The sequence below is a fragment of the Clavelina lepadiformis genome, chromosome 7 (assembly GCF_947623445.1).
Source record: "Clavelina lepadiformis chromosome 7, kaClaLepa1.1, whole genome shotgun sequence".
Taxonomy (NCBI): domain Eukaryota; kingdom Metazoa; phylum Chordata; class Ascidiacea; order Aplousobranchia; family Clavelinidae; genus Clavelina; species Clavelina lepadiformis.
In genome coordinates, this window is record NC_135246.1 from 16,808,472 (window position 1) to 16,833,735 (window position 25,264).

A 25,264-nucleotide genomic window follows, 5' to 3' on the forward strand; every position below is an offset into this window, starting at 1 on the left:
TCCATGGTAAATACTAAACAAATATGATGGTCCTCAATAGACAAAGCCATGAAGTACAGTTAGCACTTTTGCAAGAGAATTGATAGTTTCACATTTTTCCCAATCCTTGAAATTATAGCCTCCAATAGATAACCTATGAAACTATTTGCAGTACGCTAATTAAGCTTGATAATACTATTTAAATTGAAAAAACAAATTTTTTATACCGAAAAAATCATGTTAATCGCCAAAGTATGACCAAAATACATTTTACAACGCTAAAGAATAACAAATACAGCATAAAAGATCACTGTACAATGTACATAATGCAGAACTGGTCAAAGCACAATCACAAGAATTTCATTAAAATTATTTCATTGAAACTTAACTCTGATAATTACAATGTGAACTAGAACTAAAGCTAACAAAAATTATGAAAGTTGTAGCACACGCCACGTAGTCTTACGTAGTCCAGCAAACTTTGTTTGCAAATGTTCCCATCTAGCACCGCTAAATAATAGATAGGAAATGAACCTCGCAATCTCAAAAAAATTTTTAAAACCTCGTTTTAAAATCCATAACAATAATCAAAAATGTTTACATGATGGGCTGATTTAACATCGATTTTAGTTAGGTAATGAGTTCTAAGGATGTGAATGAAATACGCGTACAAAAACATTAGATTAAAATTATTGCAGAAAACTTCGATGCAGACCAGCGTGCCCACAATTTAATCTGGTTGGATTGAACCGAGAGGTGCTCAGTGACTTAACCTGAGAGAGGCGAGATAAGGTTTTTGCCAGCTAGCATTGATGCTGATGGTAGGGTTGCTCTGATAACGGACCATAACAATTTACAATGAGTGCGGTTTCAAATAATTTCACCATTCATCCAAATTTCATTAAAAATTGAATGATAAAACGTTTTTCTTGCTCTAACACCTATTCATGTGCGGAATTCAACAAACCAATGGAAGTTGTGTGGCTTGTGGAAGCTCTTTGGATGGTTAAGCCCATTTCACTAAAAACAATGCCAACAGTAGCACAACCACATAGTAAAAGCTACCACAAATACGTGCGTGTAACTAAAAGCATTTAAAAATACCAACAATTAGTATGAGAAAACATTTACATTACGCACAAGCACCACATTAGACATAATATTACATGTATATATATTATATATACATAAATAGAGTGTTGGTGGTATATATTAAGTATGCGATGATAAAACAACGCTCATGAAATAATGCTGAAATCGCTGTTATGTAACAAATCAGCAATATTTTTCCACACGAAAAGGACATACAGCAATTTTCTACATCGTACCAAGAGTAGATTAAAACCACTTCGCATAGATCCAACCCACCAAGTAGCCAAGTGTGTTTAGGTGCTTAAATGAAGACAGTGCTAGCTAGTACAGACTAGCACCATATTGAACTTATACAGCGTTAGCCATAAATGAGTCAAAACATGAATAAAACATACATTTACGTAAGTAAATGATTTCAAAAAAAAAAACTGAAAAATTTTTGTAGTGAATTTGAAAATATTTGCTTTATTTTACATTAAATTGGGCAAAGACTAGCATTCATAGATATAAAACGGGAAAGTCAGCAGTAACCCGAGTCACCTTAAAAACAGGATAAAATCAAGAAGCCAAAATAAAACTTTGAAAAATGTGTGACTCCAACATGAAAATATAACATCTCGGAGACATGCTGAACTTTATAAACAACAACACAAATTCTGCTAAAAGGGTTAAGCACATGTGCAGAATTGCAATGCTGATTTTCTAATAGCTATTGCAAAATACCATACCGTGTTTATAAGCTAATTAAAACTATTTTTCTTCAGCATGATTATATACTCTGAAAACACATGCATTTTCAAAGTTTCATCATAACATCAGCACACCACAGAGAATATTTGTAAACATGCCGTAAAATTATGAAGACATGTAACATCAAAAATCTGCGTAAAAATTCAAGGTGTCTGCTCTTTAAAAGAACATTTACAGCGTAGATAAATATTGACAAACAGTGAAACATGTTAGCACTAACCAATTCAACAAATGCTAACATTTGCCAATAAAGGGTATAATGACAACAGACCGTTCTGTTCAAAATAGACCCCAATAGAGAAAACATAACAGTTATTGCATCTACATATGCATGGGAGCAGTGTATATTAAAGTCGGTCAACTGAGTTATTCAATTTCAGCTGAGCACAAAATAAATCAGTTACGCCCGTGATTTTTTTCTGTCGGAAACCCGCACCTGTAAAATTATGATGCGAAGTAGAAAGATAAAAAGAGCACCGAATGATTTCCTTGTTGACGTAGAATTACAACTAACTCCCTTGATATCATTGTAGACAGCGCTAAGGGCAACGATTAATGGAGGAAACTACGCGCACGAAACATAGCTTACGATGAAATATACTTCACACAAAGGTCTTTGCACAAGCACACCAATAGAGTCAGCAAATTCCATTCTCATGTTGCATGACAACCATCCCTGATGCAGTTGGAATGCAAAACCGAGTTACAGACAAACCTGTGCTTGTACACCTTTAATTACACCTTTGAATTAAGTCATCCGCTTTAAGCGCACGAGGTATCTTCTGCATTCAGTGTTGAAATTACAAAAAAATATGAATATTTTTGGCAGCGCATAATCGTCCGAAGCAACAAAATTTGCCCTAGGTGTGACCGTAAGACTTTTATGACGCGTCTGTACCAACGATGCATAAAAATTCGAACAGGAAGTCATTATTTACAACGTAAATAAAAGTAGACACCAAAAATCAAAATACTGAAGCATGATCTTTTGAAGTAGATATCCATTCGCTGCCTGCTTTTCTTACTTCGCTTGGTGCTGTGCTAAACCAACTGCCGAAAGTTTTGTCCTCATTAATGTGAGAACTGTTACATTTGGTAGTTGCCAATTGACCCCACCGATGACTGCGTGCGCAGTGTGTGATGAGGTGAGTTGAAATGTTGGGGTAATCCTGGCCCCACCACCCCAATTGGTCGGCTTGGACCTCCAACCAGCATTGATCCGTTGTTACCTTCTATCCCCATAAGAACCTGGGGTTGGCAGTTGTCCCCAGCATTCATGTTGTACATCGGTGGTTGCCCGTATCTTTGCTGCTGCTGTTGTTGTTGTTGTTGTTGCTGAGATTGCTGCTGTTGCAGTGCCAATGAATCCATGTTGTTTGGATAAGGGTAGCTGTTGTCAAGAGGCCCATTCATTTTGTTAATGTTGCTGCTTTGAGCTGTACTGTTGCCGGTGTCCATGGTATTGTCGAGTTCAAGTCCCGATGAAAAATCTACAATAAAAGAGTTTTATCAGTGAGACCATGAACAATATTTTGAACAACTTTTGCATAAAATATTCAGTTTCCAGAAATAAACACTTTTACTAAAAATACTGAAGGGAAAATAGCAATTCACTATTAAGCAATGACTATATCACATTAAAAGCGATTTATATACACTAATTACAAACATTACGTCAAAAATAATTCAGCAAGTTGCTATTCAACCACCATCAAAATCATCATACTTGGTGTTTCAATGGGGAAGTACGAACTGAAATCCATTCCGCCAAAAGCATCAGATGCGGGAGTCATGTCCTGCATCATCTGTTCAAAGTCCAGCATCCCGGGATCAAAAATATCTTGGTTATCAAGGTTGATGTCAGATGGAAACTTCCCCTGGTTCATTTGCAAGAGATTGCTTTGGCTTCCATTTCCCTGCGGTGGTGCTTCATTGCTAAGAGCTTGTATCTGAAGAGAGTCACTTAGGTTAAAAAGATAATTTGACGAGAAGTAATGAAAGTAACGTAAATCAGTCGAATACGAGTAGGTCATAGATATGCAGGCACAAATTTTACAGACCTGTGAGGGCTGCGTGTAGTTTCGCATCTGCAAGTTTCCATCACGTGCTGTTTGTTGGTTTGCTACAGGGATCGCAGATACCTAAAAAGTAAAAAAATGTCATCTTTGCCGCATATGAAAAATGCAATAGGTTTATTAAAAGCATTTCTTCAGGCATACAAACTAGACTCCAAAGCAATTTTTTTATTTTTAGGGGAACCCTGCTTAAAATTTCTACAATTCCCTTCTTCCAAAAATTTCTACAGTCACTCATATACATTACTGTATTGAGACATGAAAAGGTATAAAATATTGACCAAATGCACAAACATAAAATTGAGATTAGAAGGAAACAGCGTATGACTTGTCTTAACAGCAGCGTACTTTTTGTTGGTTCATGTTCAGTTGCTGGGCCTGACCAACATTATTTATCTCATCTGATGGTCGCTGAATTTCCAAAAGTTGAAAGAGTGTTTTGTGTTGGTTGACATAAGATGACAGCCCTGATTGGTTATCCTAAATAAGCAAAAGCATTTTTAAAGCAATGTTTCGCTGCAAGTAAAAACAGCAGCATTCGAAACTGTACTGGAAGCACCTTAATTTGAGCTAAAGAGAGACAATAAATTAGTTAGACTTGGTCAACTTGATAGTACAGTATTAATATAAGACAACAAACATTTTGTAAGGACCAAGAAGTTACTTGATTTATCAGGTTTTTTGAACCACAGAGTGTTAATAAGCCCAGTGCTTATCTTCAGGTGGAAAAACATTAAAAATGGGCAATAGCCACAAATTATGTTATAAGTCAACAAATAAAAAGACACAGCACCTGCTGAGGTTGTTGCTGCACCTGTGGCTGAGGTCGATTGTAAGAATACGCCGGTGTCTGTGGAAGTAAAAAGTCGAATTTAACATGCAAAGCTTAAATGATAACAACAGTGACATCCAGACATGATTCAAGGGAAGCTGTGCCCACACAGACCAACGACTGAGCATTAACACCTACGTTAAGGTAGGGATTTGGTGGTGAAATCTGTGCGTCGGCTGTGCTGTAGTTGGTGTTGTTGTAACGTTCGGTTGCCATAAGATCCCCGCTCTAAATAAAACGACAAAAATCAAACAACCAATAGGTATTTGATGACTCCATAAACTATATCAGGTATACACAGCTTGTATAGCTGATATCTGCACTAGTTCAGTGACCAATTGCATTCAAGGTTTACATAACAAACAATAATAGTTAAAGAAACAAGGCCAGATCGTTACCGGAAGGCAATGCATGTTATCTGACATGTTGTATTTTGGTTGTGGTTGCAGCTTGGGCATTGTATTGGATCGCCCTCTCATCCCAGTATCAATACTCATATTCGGCAGTGGTTTTGTTACAGTCTTGTTGGGAGTGCGAGACTGTAGCTGTAACGATATGCGCAAATGTATATGTCTGGGCAGACGAAAATCAACTTTAAACATCTCAAAATGATTAATTTTTGCTGTCTAAACTGTGTTTCAAGCCTAGTCAAGGTTTGATTTTTAGAATTTGCATTATCGTTATTGCTTAACCTAAAATTTTAACTTTTTTAAATCATTCAGACTTGAAATGAAGGGTTGAAAGATAGCACTAATGCATAATAGATGTAAACTGATGTTAAGATCTAAAGCATTGGCATCACGTCGCTCTTCTACCTGTGAAAGCTTGGGTTTGCCTTGGGTTCCAACTCCCTGCTGTAACAAAGAAGCCAGATTTGGACTTGATATTATTCCTCTGTTTGCATTGTTCACTCCAGGCAACTGCTATGCAAATATAAACTGAAATTTTACCAAACTTTTCTACTATAGGCATTGCAACTAATGCTGTAGAATATTCAGCACAGTATTTCCATTAAAGACGGGTGTCTGCTGTGAAAAAAATACAACAGCGCTGCATGTTAACTGCATCATATTCCATAAAATTAATATTTGTGATTTTAGTGAAGTTATCATTAAGATGTACGGAGGAACCGTGTATGCATAACAGCGGAATAGTATTTAAAACACAAAGAAATTGTAACAATGCAACACAAAACTTCCTGGTTAATCTGAAAACATGGGATGGTTTTAGGAATAGTAGTAAATAAATTTTCAAGTGCTGTAGTTGCCTCAAATGCAGTTAGTAAACTTATAATGCACAAGATAATTTTGGCATTGAAGTAGGCAGGATAAATTAGGTAGGAACCTTTAATGAAATGACATTTTTTTGCCTCGAAAATTCCGGACTCTTTGTTTTATTGTTAGTTTTATTGAGAGCACTTAAGTTAAAGCAATAAGTTTATAAGAAGCACTAAGAGCACAAAACAGCTTAAATAGGGAACTTAAATTTACGTTGATGCTTCACTATATTGAAAAGGCAATCATATTCTACAATTCACTTCCTTCATCAAAAATTACACACCTGTTGTTGTACGGTTTGTGGGCCATCAATTGTGTTCAGGTAAACATTGGCTTGATCAGCATTTGTGCCAATTGGTGACGCTGAGCTCATCATATCCATACCTGAATCAATCAATAAAATTATTACAACAGCAAAAAATTAGTTAAATTAATTAATTTCTTGTCCATAGAGAAACAATTTGGGCAGAAAACAATCTTATGTATATAGCAGACGCTCTAAGATTAAGAGTTGTCTAAATTTTTCATAAAGAAATTACATAAAACATTTTCTAAGTTTGATTATTATTGATATATAAATTTAAATATGCTTAAACACACAACATGGTGAATATTAAAACTGTTGACAACTGGTTTTTAAACCTACACGTCTTTGCTTTCTCAAACCATGACAACCATTTTCTTGCCAAACTGACAACTCACCTGCAATGCTTTCAAGAAGATCAGGAGTTTCTCCTGTATTCATATCAATGCTGTCAAAGAAATCCATTCTTCCAGTGCCAATAAGATCACCAAATGGACCTGAACATTGAAAAAAATCAATAACCAACAGTAAAAAATTTCTGCATTGAAAAAGGCTTCCTGCAAATGCACAAGAACATATTCACTTCAAAGCGAAGCACAAATACAAAAGCTTCCATCGCTGACCTGAAGAAGTGTATGACGATGAAAGAGGGACTGGGGAGAGGGGTGGAGGACCATCGTCCACTAGGTCTGCCGCAAGACAATTTCCAGACCGTGTTGGAGACACCCTGCCGATGCTGCTCGCATTGGAACTTGTGCGCTGTCTGTGATAGAAAGAACAAATACAGTTTCAATATAGAGTAGAATAAATCAAATAAATAATTAGACAAAATAACTGAGTAAGTTGTTTGTAATGAAGAAGAAGTTGCATCTAATGTTGCAATCACTTTGCATTTACCTGAACTCAGATGCAAGTGATGCATTCAAATGATCATAAGGAATATCTCCGCTTGTTGGGCTCCTAGTCCATGGCGGGGAATTTTGCTTCGATTTTTGCTTTTTCAGAAACTCCTGAATACGAAAGTTTCATTTTAAAAGACTAGTAAATCATGGCATTCCACCTTAACATCACCTATGTGCAACAAAATACCTCTCCAGACAAATCAACCACTATCGCGGCAATTGTTACCACAAAGTTTTGGTATCACGACAATATAACATGTACATGCTATGACAACTGAAACTTAATTCGCTATTGTAGGTGTGTGTCCACTTGTCCATAGTGAATTAAAGATGATTGATCAAAAATGTAAATGATACAGATTAACATTTTTTCTATTTTAAATAACGATATTTAAAACATATTGCCTTCTTCTGTCTTGCTTTCTCCCTCTTTTGATGATTCTTCACGTTGCTTGTGTCCATGCTTTGCACACGACGACGAGGACATTTTCCAGGTTTGGCATCATGGTTGATCACCCACCAGGATGATTTTCCTGTGCCCTCATTCTGGATTCTTTTAAACTTGCTGTGTAATGACAAGTTATGTCGGATGGAATTCTGGCAAACAAATTTCACCGAAGATTAAATATTTTTACTGGTAACTGACAGTTGTACACTATCAAATACGGTACTTTATAAAGAGTGGGGTATTGAATTTTTTTGACAATGTTACAAAACCTTTGTATTGCTGTTGCTGGTTAGGTAACGATTGTGTGATGAAAATAAATTAGGTGTTAAAATGCAAATATTTGTACATCTTATTGATTGCGTTGGCATGACGTTTGTAAGTTTGCATCACAACAATTCACTCTACAACCCACTCCAAATTCAAAAGCTTTTTGAAAAAGATACACAAAACATTCCATCACAACATGCTCGTAGACACATTATACAGTTTAATTGCGCTACTAATGGATGTACTACACAAAGAAAAAGGTGTCAAGTAAGGCTGTACCATTGCGAAAGCACTGCAGGAGAAGGAAATGCCGCCAATGCATGACTTACTCCTGATATGATGTAATAAACTGGTCAAAGTACAATATCCTCTTTTCTATAGATTACTGGTGCGCTTTTATTCTTCCAATAAGGTTCCAGCGTTTTTCCTTATCAGTATCACATACAATATACTGTGTAGGTGCCAGGAAATTAATGTTGGGATGACAAGAGCCAAATTCACATGAGTGGGTTTAAAACAAAACATGAGATTAAGTGTCAAGATAAAAGGCTGCATTACCAGGAATTGTGGTATTAAGTGGGAAGTATTATGAGTCATCTATGCCACAAATTAATGATTAACCAGTCAAAGCCACCTACAAAGTTGGTACTGCTATAAATATCTTGGGCAGCTGCCACTTGACATAATAAATCATTGTGTTTCACCTTTAACATGATTTGAGGTTACTGTAACACAGAATTGGTTGTACTGCTAAATGTTTTGCGGCGAATATGAAATAAGTTTCCTATACATAAATAATGACGGAAAAAATGAGAAATGCAAATGAGAAGCTTTAGTACGAAGCCGTTAATAACAGAGATAGATGTGTTGACCGTGACGCAAACTTTTCAGCTCCATCTATTTCCAATTTTACTTTTTTCGGTTACCCAGTGATAAGACATTGTTGACCGCCATTAGCATTCACTGAGCATCGTACGTAACCCATCGAACAGAATTGTTGACGTCACGTCTTTCTATTGTTACCTCACAAACGCTTGGTATGCTTCAGTGCTCGTGAGCCTTTCGTGGGTAGATCACGTGACAAAACACACATAATGGAGAAGGATAAAAAGGACACTAGAGTGCCGGGAGGGCAGATGAGGGCACGTCGTGTTGGGAGGAAATCTGCGCGCTTCAAAATCATATAAATACTTTCGAGGGGCGGGCGTAGCGCAGGACGAACTCGTCGCAAACAAATCGATCCGCTCGTTTTATACATCAAGACGCGACTGATACAAAGTATTTCGATTACAAAGTGCCGAGTCGGCGCTGCGCTAGGCAAAGAAAGGAAATCCGTGCGTTGAATTATTCATGAACTACACGGAATTCTTATCAGTTTTCTACTACAGCAGGCGCTACAAGCAGCAGGTTGCGGCATACGAGGTCGTGTGCATGTAGCTGCACGGCTTGTGATGAAAAATCGATATGCTTGCATTTTGCAAAAGCAGCAGAGCTGGTGCTTTGTCCAGCTACGCAGCGATTATGACATCCATCAATGCACGTTTCGCAACGAGCTAGATGCATCATGCCAAACGGTGTTGCAAAACGGCTAAAACGTGTCCTATTAATATGATACGAAATGCTATTAATAAACTTGGGATTTTCGCACCAGCTGTAAGCCAATTCTTCAAGCAGGTCAATGAGGCCGCATTCATTAAACCCGCATACAGAGAATAAATGTCGTATCAGCAACTGGCATACTTCCCAAAACAAAAACATCCGATTTCATGCGCAGTATAACAAACCACCGTAGCCGTTTCTGAACTGAGGTGTGGGAATATGGGAGTGAAAATGGGCAACATTTAAATAATGAACGCAACCTGGCAACGGTGGGTGTGAAATTAGGGATTCATTAAAGCAGCATTACAGAGGAATATAAATCTTCGCCAAATCTACGTACACAGACCTCTGAAACGGGTGACACAACGATAACTGACAACATAATGGTTAAGAATTGTCATTGCCAACAGTAATAAATTTAACTTATGTCCGGCCGTATTTAGGCAGTTTTAAAGGATGTGACGAAACTAATTGGTATCAAAAAGCAAAAACCACACGAAGATCTACTAAGCACAAGTCAGTGGTATTGACAGCATGCTATCAACGCCAGCCGAGAGTAATCACAATTGAAGTTGAATTCGGCAATGACAGCAGTTAATTTTCGTATAACCTACGGCCACTTCTTCGCTACATCGTTGGAATGGAGAGGTGTTCCACTAGCCAAGTCTTTCAACACTTGACGAGCTTACGGGTTTACATATGCAGACGAATACAGGGATCGTACTTCGAAAGATAATATTTATAGAACGCTGCAAAAACGAACTCGGTTTCATTCCCAACTTCGAGTGCCGTCTCTCAATCAAAACAACTACAGTACAGTGTGTCCATTCATGTTCGTTGTGTATCGTGGGACAAATCATACGACGACCTTCAGTGCCAATCCTGCCACAATAACTATCAACTTCAGGTCGAGGTTAGTAGCCTGGGGCCATCTCAAAAATCTGAGTATTGCTTACAGGTCTCGGGAAAGTTTTTAGAAGAATTTTGTTCATTTTAAACGAGTCGACCGCGTTGTAGTGAAGCATAACAAAGTGCAGTTTGAAATGGCGAAAATTTGATACGGGACGGATTTTAAATCATTATAACCTTAAGGCCATGACCGGTAAAAATATGTCACTTGAAACGGTGGTATATGTAACAGGTAATCTTGAAAAAAGGTTTTAAGATCACGACTGAGTCATTAAACTCACCATCAAAGCAAATTATGTAACCAACCCTACCAAATCAGACAGTAGAAAACTTGACAAAATTTGGTGCATTAACAATTGAAAACAATTCGTATTTCAATCAAGTTGGTCGCGGTAGCATCCAGCGTTTGCGAGACCATCATCCGCATATTTGCCGTGTTTGTTTACGCACTAAGGGACGATTTGTAAAGAGCGATCGTGGATTGAGGTGACGCAAGGACGGCCGTAAGTAAATGAGTCAAAATCACCGGCGACGCGAAACCTGAAAGGGCTTTCAGGGTGAATACAAGTTCGGCTTAAGATTCCTCGGTCGTTTGTAACGTGATTACGGATCTGGGGGATGAGAAAAAAAATTGTTTTTCACCTTAATCGTTGCAAATACACGGCGGCGCATTGCCCCAGGTCATTCTAACGTAATAGTTAGGCGCACTTTAAAATCCGTAAAACAATAAAACCGAAATTACATTTTTACGAATGCTGTGTATGCAACTACAAGAGATACGATACGCGCTGTCGTAAATAGGGATCAAAGAATGAGCTCGAGTGCCGAAAAGAAATAAATAATAATCTCCTTCTAATTTCTCCAGGATAAAACAAACACGCGTCGTAGTAACAGAGCGATTAAGGTAGACATACATCCAACCGCAACTGTCACCATTTGAACAATTTTTTACCAGTGAGGGAAGAAAGCGCGAACGTTGGGCTCCCAAACTGACAACAACACCGTACCACGTGGATGAGTCATCAAGTGTGACGTCACGGCGAAGTGTGCAAAAACAATCCCTTGACGGCTTTTGTGATCTCTTCATTAAAAGATTTCGCCACAAAGCGTCCTCCCAAGAGTTTCGTATCACCCATAAGGGTTATTTGGGTGAAACGGGTTTGTTTTGAAGTTACGGAAACTACTACGGCACGGTAGTACCATTACATCACTTATCAACGACTGAACGGGATGTTAATAAATAGATAACAAACGTACATATATATATATGGTAAGTTGGACATCAATTTAACGTTTCCGGAAGTGCTATGGCGAGTCCACGGGTATCTTAAACTGACTTTGACATGTAAATGACCGCTTGGGTCATAGCTTGGTCAATTATCAAGTCGCAATTTCCTTCGTAATCGCTTTTCAAATTGCCAGCTTTCCAACAAACCGCGTATAAACAAGTGAGGTTATTGACCCAAGCAATTTCTCCTTCGAGCGAGCACAAAAGCGCTTTGGCGCGACGCTCTATCATGGTCCGAGTCAATCAGACTAAGCAATAGGGAAGGATAGACAATTCCCAAGTCATTGGGATCAACAGGTGTGTGCCGTGTGCATTTTCAACGTTAGCGGCGCGTGAAGTCGTCCTATACTACCATTGCTATCATCGGAAACGATTACGTAGATTGGAATCATACGCGATCGTTTGAGGTAGATTGTTCACTGCCGCACGTAACCACAATGTTGTCACAAACGAATTGACGTAAAAACCACTTAAGCTGTCGCACGGTGTAGCTGAGATGCGATTATTTACCCATCCAACGTAATTAATAAGCATGGCTAGCGCCAGGTCTTATTTTACAACACTGATTAGGCTTACCTGCTTGCTAAGTAAGTCAAAAACCAGAGGCCTTCACCTACAGTTTGAAGTCCAGACAATTCCTTGAAAGCAGCGATAACCTTGTACAGTGCATACGATACCACAAGTGATTCAAGTGTCATCCAAACTGCAGCAATGATAAAGCGTAACATGATAGTAGGGCGGTGCGGCATGACATCAATTCGTGCGGGAGCAACAGTGGACAAAAGTAACACTTTCCGCATAAATCGATGCTGCGAAGCACTTGCTTCGAAAACCTTGTGTGCAATGTGCATTGCATTGACCTAAGCTATTGTTTAGAGAACAGCACCGGCGGGTATACACTCTGTGCAAGAGTCAGCGCTCATGGTGTGGACGGAAGTCTTAATGTAAGAAAATCATCATTTTGACGTAACGTTAAAACACGCATGATAATACGTCGTTCTTTAAAAGTCTAATACGTGGTCGAGATGTAATAGACGCGTGTTTGTTTCGATATATGACTATAACGTCGGCAATGCGTCAGCATGCTACAATCCAGTCTGTTTAGGCGCGGCGTCGTATTTCGCAAGATGAAACTTCTGCAGAAAGCATTGTTGCACACGAACTGCAAAGGTAGCAGATGCTGGCGCTGCCACTTTAATAACGCGTACGTTCACTCATATACAGCATATGGTGATGCGTTATATACTATACAGTATACTCGATGAAATGTGTCGTTAGTACGTGATTAAATGCTAGACCTTACTATATACTTTTCACGTCAAACAGAATTACTACATCATTAACGAGAGATGCGTGACAATACAGAACCTTACAATACTATAATGTCATGGTACGGATACAGGCCGTAATTAACATTCATGCAAAGTTATCAATATCGACAACATTCTACACGGATGTATATTGCAACAAAATGGCGTGTGATTCCCACGCCACTGGTCAGCTTGATAAGTGCGGTTCTAGTCGACGGGTAAAAACTGACAAAACACAGTAATGGAAATTTAATGACTCCGTGACTGCTAGTAATATTGTGGTTAGAGTTTTCGTGGGTGCTGCTTACGTCATTCGTCACGGAGTACGATCGACTCCGTTACGATCAAAATTTTGCAAATGGAAACAGGAAGCTATAATATCGATTCTTCTTGAATTTTAATAAACAACAGGAAAAGGTGCATAATCTGTCAAACACCAAACCCATCTAACCACGATAATTGCACAGCATTGATCAGAGTAACGGATTCTTAAATAAGTCTTGAGAACGTGATTTTAGTTTATTTTTTTGCCAACGTAGTGGGTAATTTCGGTCGACTTAGCAAATATATTGAAGAAGTACGACGTGACAAACTATCAATTTCCTCGCAACACTATTGTAATTATGCTGTTCCGTGTATACGCTTTAATTATGCATCACTAGAAAACTATCAATCGACTCCGCACAGCTGCGTCATTTGCTGGAAAGATGTACGATTCGTAATTAGAGGTTACTAAAAATATTGCTTCCAGAACGACCGTAATTACTCATGCCTTTGCACTTCAGCAATGTCCCGACATGTCATAGAAATAAAGGAAGCAATCGATCCTGTCAAACACGAACCCGTCCAACGGCAGTGTATGAAGAGAATAGCGTACGTTGGGGAAGAACTTTCAAAAGCATAAACGTATCCAACATACAGGGCAAGCTCAAACTTGTTACAAAGGCCATGCCAAACTTTCTCTTCGCCAATTGCATCGGGACCGCTACTGGAAATACGCAGTGCTCAGATTTTGCAAAAGAAGTCTATGATACTGTAACAGTTTTTGCACAAAAGCTACACGATTTGCTCGAAGTGGCTTATCAAAACGAGTAAGTGAATTATATAAACGCAAATCAACTTTGCTTTTGGCTTAAAGTTCAAATTAATTTGAAAAACGGGTAATGGATTGAAGCGATAAGTGAAATTGTATGGGACCAATGTCGCAGAGACTGGTGTGGTGTGGCACGGCAGATTGGGAGGTTTTTGATTTCGCTACACTAACTCACTATTATGACACAAAGCTGGTGTTCAAAATTGCGGGATGACCAAAAACACGGCAAAACCGCGACGTGTGACGTCAAACCGAAACAGAGGCGGTGTGGAAACTTACAGTATTGGTAGATCGTTGTCTATTTTTGTAAATGAAAAGCAGTAACGCGTACCAGAACAGTAATACGGCCGAAATGCTTCGTTTGTTCTGAATGGTTTCGCAAAGACGTTGCAGAAGAAACGCTTCACCTGTTCCATCTACTTGTAGACTAAAGGGAACACACACAATTGATCATTGTTGAAGAGGCATACATAACAAAGTCGTCAACGCACATACGTAATGCAATTTCCATATCACAAAGCCATCAATCATCCGTCGACGCAATAGATCCGTGCGGAAGTGTGCTACCATTTAGGTCACTCTTTTTGCCGCTGAACATTAACAGTGACGTAAAGTCAATCTTTCTTTAACGTAGGTAGCAAATTGCGTTAACGCAAGGCTGTCCTACTGTGCACAAGCCTTGTTGACAAATGCAGAATCAACAAGCGGTAAAATCACGTGTTTGTAATCTGTGGGCGAAATGCGGGCACTGCGCTTAGGGCTAAGTACCAAAATTCCAGGCAATCCATCTAAAATCATCAAATTACGCACAAAATTCATAGCCTTTGGCCTGCTCTTATTTAAGTGCTTAATATGCGAACTTTTGTACGAACTCGATTGTAAAAACCGCACAAGGCCTTAACAATAACAACAGTAAACATATGATTGCCTTGTGGTTTTGAAAATGCCCTGTTTACATAACTTCCTCGAAATAACTTTGGCAGTTCCACAATGGGAACATGAGACTAGCCCTGGACAGTTCACGATATTTATTTGTTATGGATATTGATTCGCAATGCTGATGGACAAACACAAGCACATGCTGTAATTCCACTTACTCAATAGAAATACAAGACACACCTTAGCTTTCAGTTACAGCCATGCTAAGAATTCCACCGCATCATACTGTATTTGATTATGGATAAGAGCTGAGACACACTTGAGGAGATTATATACCATTTTAACTTGATCGTAACCACATGTACTTGCTATGGAGAACTCTATTATGTCCACTACTCTGACGCAGAGCTTCAATGTTCTAATGCCTATGTATTGGGTGGAATAATGCTTAAACTATGTCAAAAAAATGGTAAGCTACAATTCTCAGTCAGCAAAATCAAAATCAAAATCTGAAGTCAGCAAATAGGCATATGGTTCACTACTGTGTAGTGCTGACTCTGTTCGGTGTATCTACTGCAAATGTATATACAGTGGGTTCGCATTTATACCAACCATTTTATCGCCACAGGATTGTGTCGGGTAAGTGATATTTCCAAAATTACAAACAGGATTACATATCATGAAGCATAAAGATAACGGAAAATCCATTCCTAGATAATTTGTGTCAGAAAGGTGAGAATTTTGGATTAATAAACTCTTGAGTATCAAAGTCTTACTGTATGTATACCGTACACAGCATTACAAAGTAAACTGCTTTGTTTTAAGTAACCTGCTTTATTTTTTAATGTGCAGTGCATGATATAAGCTATCAGTTATGTTGATAGTAGTAACATACCTTCCATCCAGCAGAGGAGTTGCTGTCTCCTTTATCATTAAAGTAAGCAATATTCTTTACCATCCAGTCATAGATCTGTGCAAGGGTGAGCCTTTTATCTGGTGAACTCTCGATAGCTTGTGTGATAAGGTCAGCGTAAGACATATTTCCCCACGCGTTTTTCCTTGAAGAAGTCTTTGGTTTGGCAACAGTAGGACTGGCAACTGTAGTAGTTGCAGAGTTTTCCACACTTGTTGAACTATTGTTCATCGGTTGCTGCAATTCTGAGGTTGTGGTACAATTCCCTAGGACAACATTCGGTTTGATATCAAACCCGGTTTGGGATGGGGAGAGGTTGACAGTGTCAAAGTTTGAAACAACAGAAGGTTTGCTATGAGTCATAGGGTCTAGTGTAGTGAAAGACAATGTGTTGTTGCCGTTTTGGCCACTACATATATTGGTAACAGTTTCTTGCTGGGGTGACAAAAGTCTGTTGACATCTGTGACTTGGTTAGCCGTTGGTGAGCCTACCAATGGGTTGTAATCGCCCATAAAACCATTTGGTAAAAATGCATCTGGACTCTCCTGCTTTATTGTAGTTATGCCGTCTGACATAAGTTGTTCTTGCGATCCTGCTTCCATGATAGTTGGTTCCAACTTCATTGCGACATCACTCTCCTGGGAATCGCTACCCCTGCCGCCAATGTTTGGCCTCTTCATCGGCCATGTCCAAGTGCGAGGCCTTTGCTGAGGCTCAAAGTCAGAGTCTATATTTTGAATGTTGTTATCCTCCATTATTTGGAAAGGTTTTAAAGTTTTCAAATAGTAGATATTTAAACGGAAAAGATAACTATGTAAAATCCAGAAACAAATCCATGTACTAGCAAACTATATAACTACTCAACATTTACACTCAAGACAGATATCAGAAACGCAGTGCTGAAAAATAAAACTTTGGTATTTTTTGATATTTTCAAACAATTGTAATCACATTATCCAACAGTTACTATGAAATGCTAATTTTGAATAAAATCCACTTTTTATTTCAAAAATGATCAACAAATTCATTCATTATGTTGATGTGGTAGAAACATGAATGCCAATGAACTAGCATCGTAAATTCTAAAACCAGTTGCTGCATGTGAATTCTGATTCAAAAACTTCATTATTAACCTGGTTCTATTAATCCGATTGTGAATCATATTAATGTAGGGCTAGGAGGAAAAACTTCCTCAAAAGACACTTAATTTTCAAAGTAAATATATATGCAGATATGTGGATTGGCAAAGCAAAAAGATCATGACGTTACTTAAAATCAATATCCTATACACCGACAGCATATTTTTTCATGCTTGCATAATCCCACATCCTCACAAAATGATTGAAATCAAGTTATATAAGTATAATTAAGTTTTTATCATCTCATGCATACCATGCAACCTGAAAGATACTGCAGTTTGGCAAACAAATTCTCCAATTTAACAATGCAAAATTGCTGTTTAGGTTTTGATGTAATTTTACGTTGGTGAAGCACAAATTTTGGCTTTACATTTATTGGAAAATTTACGTTAACACGTTTGCACAGAGCTCATCAACATGCCCACTGAACTTTGACACATCCACACTGATTTATAACTAACATACCATTCAAGATTGCTTAAACTTGTAAACAATAAGTTATAACAAATAAGGAAAGAGTTAAGGGGTCTAATGTAGAAGTTCACAACCACAAGATGTATTTGCATACTAGACACCAGCTACTCAAACTGTGACGTCAATTGGTTGTGCACTTCTGCACAAGACCTGAATTAAGGCTGCAGTGCAATCCATCACATCAGAAATTGTTTTTGCTAACAAGATTTCTTGTCAAAAACTGCCATAGTTTCCAGTCGAGGACGCCAGCATGAAAAATATAAGAAAGCTATAGAGCCTACAATTGATGTTTAGTTTTAGATTGATTGTACAGTTACCAGTAGCCTAGTCATACAAACTAAAATATGTGTACATAGTAGCTTAACAACTTCAAACATCCAAAATACTACCAGCTAGCCTATAGATAGGAAATAAGAAAACCTAAGCAGGTTATAAATATAGGATATTGATAACTTAAACAATCGAACCATGCAAGAAGCAGTATTACCACTTGCACCTGACACCTGGCAAAATAACAAGCTTCAAGACTTGTTTCACATGCATGTGGAGAACATGGCCTTTAGGCTGTTACGTTCAGTCTGGTCAAAAAGACCATAACAACCTCCTGACCACCCAGATTGCAGAGTAGGGTCGTTTTCAACAAGACCTTCAGTGCACCAAACAAAGAAAAATGCTCAAACGCTCTTGAAGTGTGCACTCAGGTACGCATTTTTATCATAAAGTGCGCAGTTCTATAACTTTATACTGAAAATTTTACTAGAACTGTAACTCATTAAAAGCGATATTGGGTGCGCCAATGCCAAACTTGGCAGTCTAGTTAACCACTAGCCAGTCGGCTAATCACCAATCGGGATAAACACTTCAAGTGGTTAGGCATTGACCAAATTACCGAACAGTAACCTGTAGGCTGCCAGGATTATTCTATCCTTTGTTACTCGGCGTTATTAGACAAAGCAATACCACACCGCACCGTACTGCCGTATTTGGCGATTGTTGCAATCGCTATAAAATCACGTTTTTAACTGAATAGCAAAACTTAGGCCGCGCCTAAAATTTTGACAAATGCACCTTTCTCAGATCTTCAAAAAAGTGACTTAATGTCAACTCTATGTCTATTACCATGTCCTTTTTATGGATACTTTAGTTGCTACGACATCCCACCAAGCCAAGCCATTGCTTTCTGCATCGCTCACCCCTCGATTGTGTAACGCGAACATCAGCCATATTGTTTGCATAGAGTCGTTGACGTCATGAATTGACCACGTGACCTTTCACCAAGGCTAAAGTCTTGGCATTTCAAGCGCACTCATGCGAAACAGATTAAATTAATTTAATAAAAGAAAATTATAAGCATAACGCTGTGGTTCAGAGTGTTACTACAATTAGTGTATTTTTTAAAAATGTTTATTTTACTGAATACTTTTAAATAAATGATTGTAACAAGTATTTTTTGTGCTATCCATCTCTGCGAAACTTTTTGTAAACAGTACAGCACATATTTTTGGCCAGTTCAGCGCAAAGTTAAACATAAGCTTACATCTTGGTCAAAGAATAAACCCATAATCATTAACCCATCTGTATTAATGTGTAGTGACTCACATCTATACGAATACCTGATGTTTGCTTGCAGTCAACAGCAGAACGTGATTTTGGGAGTTTTTTATTACCTCCAATACGTTTATTTCTGACTCAGTTTTGGGCACAAATAGGAATACAAGAAATAAATTATTTCTTTTTGCCATCAGAGAAAATCTAATCGTCTCATCTGCTTATTACAAAGGAGTGCGCATTTTTCCACAGCTCACATTTATATCAACAATAAAACAAACCGGTTTATTTGCAATTAAGTAGCAAAATGTGCAGTGGTGAATTTGTCATTGGTCGGTATCAAATGTGTGATAGTTATAAGGATGAGCACATGCAAGGAAAATTGCAAGCTGTAGCTGTACTGTAACCCATAGTAACTTCAACGCAATTTTGCATATTTCTTGTGTACATTAAAAAAACTTGTAAAAATGTTTAGTAAAAGTGCTTCTTGCTATCTGAAATTTAGATGTTAGATATTTCAAAAAGTTTTTTAAAATTCAGTTACGACTGCATTACAACAATAAAAGCTTTGACAAAAATCCTTTTGGGTTTACATTTCAATTGACTATGTGTTGTCAGAGACATCACTTATCGCGACTGCTAATGACCACTTGTGGTGTAAAGTCTCCATGACGACAAGCGAATTATTCTTTGAAGCAAGCTTACATGCTAAAACCTGCAAGTAGGCCTACAGTTTGTCGCCTAAGTTAAGTTAGTCCTGTAATTTACCTTTATTATTTTAGAAGTTTAAAATAGTACGGTACTCATGACCACCCTAATTGAAGTTTATGGGTTATTACAAAATGAATGTTTCCACATCGCCCGATGTTGTGCCGAGGTAAGTAAACTTACCTTTGTTTTCTGCTTGCTGCCGATGCAGAAAGATGTAAACTACTGTAGGCTAATTGCTTTCCACTTAATAACTGTATATTTGTTTACTTATGTGAACGACGACAAATTGTCTATTTTTATTGTAAGCTTGCATAACTGTATACACAGACTTAGTTTAAACTTGGACTACAAAGTTTATGTTTGTAAAGTGAAAGGTTGCCTATGTAAGTTTTTTCCTAAAATTTGATGGACAAAAATGTGCGGACGCGGCTCATTTTAAAGTTAAAGCTATATAGGCCAAGTAGATAATATTTAGCTGCGTTTCAAGATGTAAATGTCATTGGTGCAAATATGGCAGCAAATGGGATTCAGATAAATCAGCCACTCACAGCAAACTTGGGTGTAGTACAGAAGTGTAACCAAATGAAATGAACAATTACATGGTGCATTTGTATACTAGGCCCCAGCTACTCAAATTGTGACGTCATTTGGTTGTGCACTTCTGCACTGGACCCACAAACATTTCTGTATGGGTTAATGCGGTTGAACCTTTGTCTTTTAACATCAACCAGAAAGTTATAAGCAACATTTAGAAGATATTATATAGCCTAATGAAGCACAAGTAGAAATCAATCAAAGTACTCATAGTGTTTATACTTAAAATAATTATATTAAAATTAATTAACTATTAACTAATTAAATTAATTAAAACAACTATTTTAGACAATGACTTTGTCTTTACTGTAGACCAATGCCGATCAGTTTTTTATAATTATAATTTTATATTGCAAACGTTAACATTGCAGGATCTTACCTTGACACATGAAAGCAAGTTTGTGCAACCAGTCATAAAGTTTATGTTAGAATGTGAATGGGATCGATTTTTGGAGAGCAAGAAAATTGTGGGTAAATGGTGTAAATATAACTAAAACCCAAATGATGCTTTCTAACTGGTTAACCTAATTTCATCTGTGCTTAAATCTTATCGCAACCTTAATTCTGTATGTCAATAAATTAGTTTTTGGGCACCTGCGCAGTTGGTATGTTAGACGTATAGAGTTCAGAAAATCCACATTCTGTCTATTATCATTTTCCCTCAGGAACTGAAAGGTGACATGTGGTCCTTTTCCGAACCTGTCATTTGCTTTGTTAATGGGAACCTTATTGGAAATCACAAGGAGCTTCTACAATGGGCTCAGGATGAGCACGGATATGAAGATTTTCGACCTGCTCCTTTGTATTCAGCAATAGCCGAGGAAGCGTACAAAGAATATTTCACCGAAAGCAAGGTTCCTTTTATTTTGTTAACATAGAATTTTCTTTAAAACTTTATTGTTTTGCATGATATTGTTTCCTTCCATGCTGATAGCCTTTTTCACATAATTGATATAGTTTTCAAATATCTCTCTAAGCCAGGTGTAGTGCTTTTCCATGTATTGGGATTACTATGTAAAATAGCTTCTTTAGATAGAGATTAAATTCAAAGAGTTGTGTGTGCAATATTTTTTTATTAAGCACGAAATATCAAATGTTATATAAGCTTGCCAACATATAGATCAGGGGTGGGCAACATACGGCCCGCGGGCCGGATCCGGCCCGTGACGGGATTTTGAGCGGCCCGCAGACAGTTTCCGGTCTTACATGATAATGTGGCCTGCGGCCACATTCTGCCGCAATCCCTGTATTGCGTCACTGAATAAGTCCAAGTTTGCCAACCTGAGAAAGATGGCCATAAATCTACTTGTTCTGTTCGGGTCTACATACATTTATGAGCAAACATTTTCGACCATGAACATTAATAAGACAAAGCTGCGTTCCAATCTATTCAGGAATCCGGCCCGCCAAGTACTTCATTTTCTCATATCAGGCCCGCCGACCGAAGAAGTTGCCCGCCCCTGATATAGATATTTATGAGAATATACTAACACAAAATTTTCCTTTCACTGGCTGTGGGGCTTCTCTAGAATTTGTTATTGTTTTTCTTTTTATAAAATTGTAATTCATAAAATACAGCATAAATTTGTATACATGGATATATCAACTGATGGCCAACGGCAAGGCAGGTTACTATTTGAACTTTTCTCTGATATGTGCCCAAAAACGTGCGAAAATTTTAAAGCACTGTGCACTGGTGAAAAGGGAAGTCTTCCAAGTGGTTTGCAGTTACATTACCTAAACACTCCGATTCATCGAGTGGTTCCAAACGGATGGATCCAGGGTGGTGGTAAGAATTCAAGATTAAAATTGGTGCGATTGTTTCAGTAACAGTTTTCAAGCATGCACTTACTGTTACACCAGCACTAACTAAGCTACTATAAATTTTTATTATTTATTTTTGTTTCAGATATATTACATGGTCGAGGTGATAATGGCGAGTCAATTTTTGGTGAAACTTTTGAAGATGAAAACTTTGCAATTTCTCACAGCACCAGAGGCATACTGGGAATGGCAAACAAAGGTCGCCATACCAACGCGTCTCAGTTCTACGTCACGCTACAACCTACATCTTGGATGGATTGCCAGTACGTTGCATTTGGGTAAGACAACGAATTGTTTGTTTCCCAAACTAGTATTATAAGTCAATATTGGTGATATAAGTCTAAACATTCACTCAAGTCTACACACCGATATTAAGACTGTTGTTAATAACCTGCAATGCATTGTGGGTATTAAGATACAGCTCATTGCCTGCATCACTGTGTAGTACAAGTTAATTTTCTTGTTTGGAGTATTGCGTGTATGTTGCGTTATTCAAGTAGTGTACTTGAATTAAATGGATGCATTTGGATAAAGTAGTTCCATTTAAACCAGTGGTTTTCAAATGGGGCCGCCCGCACTTCCATGGGGTGTAAAAAGGGATTTGTGCGAGCGAAAACTTCTTTGCTAACTTGTAATTGAATTTACAATACCTTAAAGTTTAGGTGTAAATTGTGGTTGCTGCATTCTTGTGCCTGCTTTTTTTAATAATGTGCAACCACTGTAATGTAATAAAATGCATATAATTCTTCACCTAAACTCTCGTTGTCTATACCATCACCACGTCGGCCGCTTATTCCTGCTTAACACATCGAGCTGCTTGTCAGTTGTCTGAATGTATTGTTTGTGTTTTTTAAATACGGTCTGTGACAAATATAGATTTGCGTTATTCTTGACATCGTATTTTAGAGTGCCGCTTCTTTGTCTATGTATGTGACGTTTCTTTCGTTCTTAAAATCAGTATTGGCGGAATACTGAGTAAAAAGGGCTGGTTTGATGAATTCCTGTAACAATAACAAAGGCGCTATGGCGTTTATACGCTACACGGTTATACAAATAAATTTCGTCAAAATTCGCAAAACTTTTCACACTTTGGGTGCAAATGTGACTAGACGACTTATATACAGACCAATATTTATAAAAAGCATGCATCTAAAACTGTTAGTACATGATACAAGGAGTGCGAAAACGGTTTTTCCTTCTGCAAAGGGTGCGGGCCGCAAATAGGCTTGGGAACCGTTGATTTAAGCCAGTTAAACCACCAACACAACGTGAACTAAGGTAAACTACTTGTTCGAATAAGGACCACTTGATGTTTTAAAATAAATTCTCCATTGATTTTATTTGACGTCATGTTTCAGCACTCTTATTGAAGGAAATGAGGTGTTAAAGCATCTGGAAAATCTGCCGACGTTCAACGAAAGACCTAAGTTAAATTGCAGGATTTCATCTTGTGGAAAATACATACCTGGGGTTTGAAAGACGCTACACAGTTTTTGCACCGTTTTCGTTATAGATATTAAAATATATTCGTTTTACAGTAAACTGCTTGGTGTTTAGTTGCTACCCACAGTTGATCGCTGATTGCTTTGATAATACAGTTATTTATCATTAGAGCATGTGGCACTCAAGGTAGTGCCTGGTTCTTTCTCAATGTAGGCGGCCCTACACTGTGAAGTTTTTTGCTGAACAGTGTTTATCATTTTAGTTGTGACTTTTGTTAAATCGTTTTTATGGCTTTGCTGTCGTTAAAGCGATGATAATTGCAAAGCGAAATTTTATTTCCTTTCAAATCACAGATAGGCTACAGCTAGGCTTACCATAATTTTGTGGCTTCAAAGCGGGACGCTTTCAAACAACCTAAACCCCTTAGCTGTGATTTTTTAACTTGACATTTTTCGGAATTAGGCTATTACGTAGGCCTACATTTAAACCCAGCCTAGCTGTCTTCAATGACCATATTGTCATCGAAAGTTCAAGTGTTAGTTCTCTAAATATCGGTTTCAATTCGAAAAATAGGAAGGAATTGACGTTAACGATACAAAGATGGCTGCCTCTATTTCAACGGAAAAATCATGCGTTCAAAACGTCATTTTAATGGTTCTTTTTAACCTAACTAGGCTAACTTGAATGTTACAATGTAGTAACCAAATTACCTAAATCTACCTTTTAATGCTAATTTAACTGCAATTAAATCCCAAATAGCTAAAATTAAGTTTTTGTGTGTCTATTCTCCTAACGTAACGGCTTAACTAGCTAACAAGGAAACCACTAGCCAAAGTAACAAGCTGTACCAATTATCCGCTAACAATGACGTCACAATAACTTTTTTATCGAATACAATAAAATAAATAACAAACAAGATCACGAATTCTTCTTCAAGAAGTACCGGTACGCTACATAGCAAAAACAATAGTGATCGTGTATGGCTTCTATGCGGTATGCCTATGCTGGCTGACTGAATGCCAAACCGGGATGTTTGGCCGACCGATCGGGACGCCGGGACAAGGCGTTAAAAAGGGGGACTGTCCCGGCTAAAACGGGACGTATGGTAAGCCTAGCTACAGCCAAAAAATACGAAGTGATTATTGTTTCACTGTAAGTAGCCTACAGTCGACAAGAAGCTTGTTGTTAAAGATAAGGCGGTTAGGTTTGGAGAATCAGTATGCGAAAAGTCGATTTAAGCTGATTAAAGTTTAATTGAAGTTAGATTTACATTAAAAAGAAGATTTAGGTTACTATGGATTGATGAGATTAGGTGGGACAATCTGAAACGTTCCCAAGTGCCGGTGAATTACAGCAGAACGTAAAAGTGTCAACAGCTACACCGCCACAATTGTTACTTGGCGACATATTTAGGCTATCATTGTTCGCACCTTTCTTTTCAATATATTATCTTCGGCTGTCTTTCTTTTAAAAAATATTGATAGAACTGAGAGCTATTGTTTTTTGTGTTTTCTGTATAGGCTAGTCATATCACAACATAGCGTTGTGAGTGCCGCTAAATCGTAAAGACAAACTGCCGAGGGAGTGCATTTAAAAACTCTGGGGGGCAGTTA

The 25,264-nt window shown here is 37.9% G+C and overlaps 2 protein-coding genes across 3 annotated transcripts; one reads left to right on the forward strand and one right to left on the reverse strand.

The window, feature by feature from the left end:
• Window positions 1–143: 143 nt before the first annotated feature.
• On the reverse strand, window positions 144–16,848 carry LOC143465119 (uncharacterized). 2 transcript variants are annotated; one of them, XM_076963286.1, is made up of 14 exons: window positions 15,900–16,848; window positions 7,617–7,808; window positions 7,207–7,319; window positions 6,933–7,072; window positions 6,708–6,806; window positions 6,289–6,389; window positions 5,544–5,648; window positions 5,127–5,273; window positions 4,867–4,956; window positions 4,690–4,746; window positions 4,245–4,376; window positions 3,882–3,962; window positions 3,548–3,770; window positions 144–3,311 (listed from the first exon to the last, which is right to left on the reverse strand). In XM_076963286.1, the coding sequence occupies exons 1-14, from the start codon at window positions 16,671–16,673 to the stop codon at window positions 2,908–2,910; spliced, it is 2,658 nt and encodes an 885-aa protein (XP_076819401.1). In that variant the 5' UTR covers window positions 16,674–16,848; the 3' UTR covers window positions 144–2,907. The 2 variants fall into 2 exon arrangements, with proteins under 2 accessions (XP_076819401.1, XP_076819400.1); XM_076963285.1 differs by having other exon boundaries at window positions 5,544–5,651.
• A 2,925-nt stretch (window positions 16,849–19,773) lies between these two features.
• LOC143466027 (putative inactive peptidyl-prolyl cis-trans isomerase-like 6) lies at window positions 19,774–23,941 on the forward strand. The gene is made up of 6 exons (XM_076964601.1): window positions 19,774–19,956; window positions 20,756–20,851; window positions 21,050–21,238; window positions 21,963–22,173; window positions 22,294–22,486; window positions 23,567–23,941. Exons 1-6 carry the CDS (start codon window positions 19,885–19,887, stop codon window positions 23,682–23,684), a joined length of 879 nt encoding a protein of 292 aa, XP_076820716.1. The 5' UTR covers window positions 19,774–19,884; the 3' UTR covers window positions 23,685–23,941.
• The last annotated feature ends 1,323 nt before the right edge of the window (window positions 23,942–25,264 follow it).

Coding starts and splice junctions, on each gene's coding strand:
- LOC143465119 (XM_076963285.1), bottom strand. CDS start 16,673: ATGGAGGATAACAACATTCAAAATATAGACTCTGACTTTGAGCCTCAG. Junction 7,073..7,206: donor TCACTTGCATCTGAGTTCAG/GTAAATGCAAAG, acceptor TTTCTATCACAG/ACAGCGCACAAGTTCCAATG. Junction 4,957..5,126: donor ATAACATGCATTGCCTTCCG/GTAACGATCTGG, acceptor CGTTTTATTTAG/AGCGGGGATCTTATGGCAAC.
- LOC143466027 (XM_076964601.1), top strand. CDS start 19,885: ATGACCACCCTAATTGAAGTTTATGGGTTATTACAAAATGAATGTTTC. Junction 19,957..20,755: donor TCGCCCGATGTTGTGCCGAG/GTAAGTAAACTT, acceptor TTAACATTGCAG/GATCTTACCTTGACACATGA. Junction 22,174..22,293: donor CGGATGGATCCAGGGTGGTG/GTAAGAATTCAA, acceptor TTTTTGTTTCAG/ATATATTACATGGTCGAGGT.